Genomic DNA, 6,317 nt, shown 5'->3' on the forward strand with positions numbered 1-6,317 from the left:
ACAAAAAAGATATAAAAAAAATGCATATAAAACATAAAGCAGAACTATACTTTCAATGATTTATTTTACTACATATAAAATATTCCTTGGTAAAACTTAAAAAATTAAAGCAGGAAAATATTTTTAAATGCACACACAAAATACTAATATACACCCACCAGAGTAGATGGGATGTAAAGAAACTGACACTACCTGGTGTTGACCAGGACAGGGAGCCCCAAACGGGGTAACAGGACACAGCCACAGCCTCAGAAGCCACAGTTGCTGGGGCTGCCCACATGTCGCTCCTATCCCTGCAAACCTACACCTACGTAGGTACACATACAAAGAAATGTGTTCCTGTGCCCACAAGGCATGTTCATAGTGGCATCCTTCACAGGAAACACCAGAAACCATCTAGAGAGTATATCCAGGGTTCTGTGTGCACAGGGTGGAACACTATACAGCAACGAGAAAGCATCACAGAACACTACACACCACCAGGCCAAAGCATTTCACAAACAGAATGTCCAGTAAGCTGGGTATGGTGGTGCATGCCTATAATCCCAGCACTCAGCAGGCTGGGACAGGGCAGCACAATTCAAGACCTGCCTGAACTACATTGAAAGACTCTGTCTCAAAAAAAAATAAAAATAAAAGATCTTGGGGTCATGCTAGGAGGTGACCAGCAGGGAGCTGAGGGGAGCCTCAGAGGGCTGGGAAGGAGCCAAGCTTAATGAAACTTGCTGTAGTCTTAAAGGGCTGGTATGTTCATTTTGTAAAAGCTCAATGAATCAAACACTCAATATTGAGAAGCATTTTCATCCTGGCTATGATACAGAAAAAGGGAAGACTAAAACATGAGTCAAGGTCTCCCTAAATTGCCCAGGTTAAATTCCAACTCACAACCCTCCTGCCTCAGGCTCCCAAAGCCCTGGAACCACAGGTGTGCAACACCACAAATGCCTCAAGTTGTGATTCTGCAGTGTGAGGATCTTGCTCCAGCCAGTGGGGGTGAGCACAAAATTCCAGAGGCCCTGGGAGAGGCCTGGACTAGCCTGAGGGGTCTGTGAGTCATGCGCAACATAATTACAGCCATCACTTTTGCTGTAACTTTTGTGGAGGGCCCCAGCCTGAGCTTGCTGGCTCAAACCTCACAACCAAACAAAAACCCAGTTCTGGGAGTGAGCCCACTTTAGTGACAAGCAAACTGAGGCTTAGAAAGTCAACATATGCCTAAGAAGTTGGTGAGCAAGGTCTGAACCTCAGTTCCAAGCTGCCCTACGGGGGTGGGGGCTTTTTTTTTTTTTTTTTTTTTTTTTTTTTTTTTTTTGGTAAGGGTGTGAAACTCAGGACCTTGTGAATCAGAGCAGGTTTTTATCTGGGTGGAGGGGCTGCAGTTTAGAACTCTCAGCTCAGAAATGTGGACAACTGTTAGTGAGGGCTGTGAGCTGAATTAGGGTATTTTTGGTCTTTTTGCTGTTTTTTCTGGGCTATGGGTCCACCTCTTACATTAGTTATGAGGTCCCTCAGATGCAATGATGGATACAGTACATTTGTGGCCTGGGACAAGTGGCAAGGAGTGTTAGTGGGTGGCACTTGACAGCCTCAACTTTTTCCAAGAGACAGAAGGCCTCTTCAGGTTGACTGCAAGTGTGGTAAGGACCCTGGCCCTGGGGCTGGAAATGTGATTCAATGACAGAATGCTTGCCTAGCATGGACAAAGCCCTAGGTTTCATCCTCAGTACCACAAGAATAATAAACAAAAGAGCTAGAAATAGTGGTCTACGTTTATAATCCAGCACCGAGGGAGGCTGAGGCAGGAAGATGGAAAACTGGAGCCCAATCTGAGCAATTTAGCCACTTAAGATGTTATCTCAAATTAAAAAGGGCTGGGGGGATGTAGTTCAGTATAAAGGCCCTGAGTTTAATCCCCAGTGCTGCAAAAAGAGAAAGAAAAATTAAAAGACCCTACACCTGACTCACCACTGGTCAGGGCTCAAACAGGCCCTGGGAGGTCTGAGACCTCACCAGAAAGTAACACCAGCTGGTCCCCTTCAAAGCTGGGCTGGAGTCTGGGCAAAAGTCACAGGGTGGGCGTAAAATCTGGTCAGACTGCAATCAAATCCACAAAGACAACCCCAAACGGCCACATCTAATCTGAAACAAGAGTGTCCCATCCTCTCCCTCCCTACCCTCTTCTTCACTAGAACCAGGGGCTGCCTACCACTCTACCTAAGCTTGCAGCCCAAGGCCCAAACCCTCAGAAACCCTCACCCCAAAGCTGCCAAGCCATCCCACTTCCCTCCTCAGCTACCAGCCTCAGGCCAGCAACCAGCTGAGTTTTTCTTTACATGTTTATGTTAGAATCTCTTCAAATTTGGGGAAAAGTTTGAAATAGTACGATGAACTGCCATCTGACCTGCCTCGGGTCCAACAACTGTGGACAGCCTTCTCCCAGCACTATGCTGTTATTGGTGCCATCTTCGTCTCCCATACACACATATAAATGCAAATTACAGCTACTCCTCTCGATGGCTCTGAACCCCTCCCAAGAGGCAGGAGTGGGTGCAGTGTCCCTTCCCTAAAGGCCTCAGCATGAGTTCCTAAAAATCATTGCACTCTTACACAACCCCAGCAGTTATCAACTTGGTGAAACAATATGGATTTGATGCCATCAGCTACTCTATAGTCCATATTCCAAGTCAACTGCCCCCGAAATTTCCTTTAGAGCAATTTCTTCCCGGATCCAAGATCTCACTGAGGCCGGTCCACTGCCGTGAGCTGTCACTTTTTTTTAGTCTTTTTCTCATCTGATGCAACTCTCAACCTTCCTTTGTCTTGCACACCATTGACAGTTTCTGAGCCCAGGCCAGTTCTGTAAAATGTCCCTCCTCTTTCATTCCTCTGTTTTAAAATTCCAAAACCTCATTACAGGACCTTGGGGCCTGGCAGGGTCTACCTCCCCCATCTCTAAACCTTTCTCCAGGCCACTGGCTCCCTCCTGCCTAGTCACCCTCCTCGTCACCCTCCCTGCCCTTTCCACTCTTCACACACAAAAAACGATCGCTCCAGGCAGCGCAGAGGTCAGGCCCTCTGACCCCGCCCTCGCCCTCAAGCCAAGCCAGACCTGAAGCATTTTCTTGTCCGCACCGCCTGTGTCCCCATTCAGAAGGACTTCCTTCTCAGATCTGCATATTCACAGCCCAGCTCCTCACTAGAATGTGGACTCCTAGAAGGGCAAAGACTTCGGTCTGGGTCACTCCTGCAGTCCTGGATCGCTGGCCTGGATCGCTGGCCGTGCCTGGCACACAGGAAGCACTTGGAAATTATTTGCTAAGCAAATGAGCAAGTGAGGAAAAAAAATTGCCAGGCCTGAGAGCTAAAGCACCAGGAGGCAGCGAGAGCCGGGGGCCGTGGAAGCCCTTCCAGATTCCAGAACCTTCCCCAACCCGCTCTGTTGCCTTTCACCAGAAAAGGAAGAGCGTGGCAACCCTCCCTTATCTTCACAATCCCATCACCCCAGCAGCCAATGCTGATTAATCTTTCTAAATCAATCCCAGTAGGCTGACAGGCTGGATTCCAGAGCTGCAGCCAATGGGTCCTGCAGAAGGCCCAGGACACCCTATTGTCCACCAGCAGGGTCAAAGTGCAGGGTTCCCCATCCGGATCCTCGCCAGGGTGTGGGGGCAGGGAGAATAAATATCCAAGCACAGACTCTTGCTAATAGATCTTTAATTGCAATGCAAGAGGACTGGGTGCAGGGCCTCCCAACCCGAGCTGAGAGCCCAGAGCCCAACCTGCCAGATACTTGTCACTTAACTGTCCCCTGCACTGACCAGGCTGAGAGTATTTACTGCTCAGATTACATCAATACTCACGGTTACAGGAAAAGGAAAAGCCACCCCAGCTTTGAATCAAACCCCATTCATTCCCAGCTTCGCCTCTTCTACAAAGAGATCAAACACACCTCCTCCAGGAGACCCCCATTCTCAACAGAGTCTCCCACCCACCCAGGGCTCTCCCAGAGCAGACCCTCTGCACCCAGCCTGCTGGCCACCCCTTTGCCAACCTCTGCATAGGAACCAGCCCAGAAGAAACACCCTCTCAGCCTCCCTCACTGGCTGGCTGTGTGACCCAGGTCAAATCGCTCAGCGTCTTGCAGCTTTTTGTATAAAAAATAAACAAATAAGATGTGGCTGATAGCACTGGCAAGATCTAAGAAGCTGAGGGCCAAAGAGAGGACAGGGTATGGGGTAGAGAGAAAACGTACCACCTGCACCCCACAAAGAAAACTGGGAGTGGGAAGTTCCGGATGGAGAAATTTCTAATCCACCGCCCTAAGCAGTGAAGAGGGTTAGGGGTGCACTCTCCACTCCTGTCTAATGGGATTAGCAGGCTGGCTCCAGGCACAGGCCTAGGGTCCAGTTCTCCCACCTCAGCGGAGATGAACATGGGGGACACTGAGAAGCAGCACCGCAGCCCACTCTACTTTCCTTGTGGCCAAAAAAGGCCACCCAGGGTTGAGTGGCCTTCCCGCCATTTCCTCTCCAACCGCAGCCCCCAGCAGGAAAAAGTCAGGCATCTCGGAGCTCAGGCCTCCAACTGGCTTCTCTCTACATATCTAAGCTTCCACCTCCCCATCCACCACAGTAACGCGCTCTATATGGCCAAACTGTCGCGGCCAGTTTAGGGGGGGCCCTGAGTAGGGGTTCTTGTTGCTGCGCTTCTGGGAACACTTTGACTCCACCAGGTTGGGGAATGCACAGCGGGGAATGGATTAGCCAGCCAGAAACACTCTGGGTTCCATTCCAGGGTGCAGGGCCTCCACCACCCACCGGCCAGAGAGAGTATCCCCAAAAGCGCAAAGGACTCGTGCAAACTCGCACACAACCCTGTGGCTTACGGGGGCTCACAAAAGCGGAGCCCCCACCAGCCTTGTTCCCAAGTTCTTGAGGGGGAGGGTCCGGCGCGCTCAAGGAGATAAAACCCTCGCCCCCAGCTCCCAAGGGACGCCGGCTGACCTGGGGCAGCGACTCAGTCCTCGGCCCCGTTGGCAGGGAACTCCGCGTGCCCCCCCGCTTCCCCCTCCCCGCCCGGCTCCTCACAAAGGCCCTTTGTCCCGCCGAGTCCCCACGACTCCGGTTCCTGAAAAGTTCCAGGAGAGAAAGCAGAGAGAGAGACAAAATCGGCAAGCACTGCCCAGCTAGATAGGCAGGCAGGAGAAGGCAACCACTCCAGGGCCCAGGGGTGTTTTTCCTTCAAGACCCCAAGGATGAGGGTTGCATCGGTGGGTACCCAGGGAAATCGCAAAACTTCTAAACTTAAGTTTTAAAAATAAGAAGTGGATTTCTTCCCCTTAACGCCAGGAGTAGAAGCCAAGAGCGGTCAGGGAGTAGATCGGTGTTCCCTGGGCTGCCACGGGGTAAGGGCAGCTGGTCCCGCGTCCCCACTCCTGCTGTGGCGCCCTCCTGTGCGCTCCCGCCGAGCCCAGGCAGCCATCGCGGGAAATGGCGGAGGCCGCCCGGCCTCCTCGGACGCGGTCCCCCCACCCCATATTACATGTCACCCTCTCTCACACCCCTGGTGTTCCCTCTGCCGCCCGACCTGTGTGACCAGAGGACAGACCGTACATTTGGGGCTTATCCACTCTCCGGGTGGCCTCTTCCCCCCACCCCCGCAATCGAGGTGGCAGCGGCTGGGTTTCAGCGTCTCCACCGCGAGCCTACGTTCCAGACAAAAAACAAGGGTCCTACTATACACACGGGGGGGGGGTCATCACACTCTTCCTGAGACTTAAAGGGGCTCCCGTGGGCCAGCCCGAGACCAGGGTGCCAGAGCTGTGATCACCAGTCTTCCCAGGGTCCTACAACCCCCTGGGGTGCGGGAACCATAAGGGACCCAGATCGGCGAAGGTGGTGAAGCTGGGGACAAGACCCAAAGCCCACAGGCTCCGGGCAGGGCGTTAGCCAAGAAAAAGATCCGAATTCCAGGAGCATATATCTCCCAGGGTGTAAGGGCTGCCTTGTTCTTTTCTCGCCTAGCATTTGCAAACTCCAACCAAGGATCGTCTGGTGACCGGAATCGCCCCTTGGTGACCCTGATTTCGGCACTTAGGCCTCGGAGGGTCTTGATGCGCAAGAGACCGCAGCCTAACGCCTCTCCGTGGGTAACTCGGGATTGGCCTCTGCCCAGGACTCAGGATTTCCCTGCTCTGGGAGCTGAGCCTTGCCGCACAAGGTGGACCACCATGGGAAAGAGGCGCCTAACTCCAGCTACATAGATCTTCCCGTTCCTCCCTCCCTTGGATCCCCAGAAGGCAGGAGAGGCGGGCGCGG

General features: G+C 52.4%; 1 protein-coding gene across 1 annotated transcript in view; it reads right to left on the reverse strand.

Moving 5' to 3' along the window:
• Positions 1-3,459, reverse strand: part of Tnrc18 (trinucleotide repeat containing 18) — an 80,781-nt gene extending 77,322 nt beyond the window's left edge. Inside the window, 1 exon segment of the mRNA XM_033765114.1 lies at positions 3,110-3,459. Coding sequence (XP_033621005.1) covers positions 3,110-3,118 — 9 coding nt within the window. The 5' untranslated portion in view covers positions 3,119-3,459.
• Positions 3,460-6,317: the final 2,858 nt, after the last annotated feature.

The sequence above is a fragment of the Fukomys damarensis genome, unplaced genomic scaffold (assembly GCF_012274545.1).
Source record: "Fukomys damarensis isolate Sample0158 unplaced genomic scaffold, DMR_v1.0_HiC HiC_scaffold_17, whole genome shotgun sequence".
Classification (NCBI taxonomy): Eukaryota; Metazoa; Chordata; class Mammalia; order Rodentia; family Bathyergidae; genus Fukomys; species Fukomys damarensis.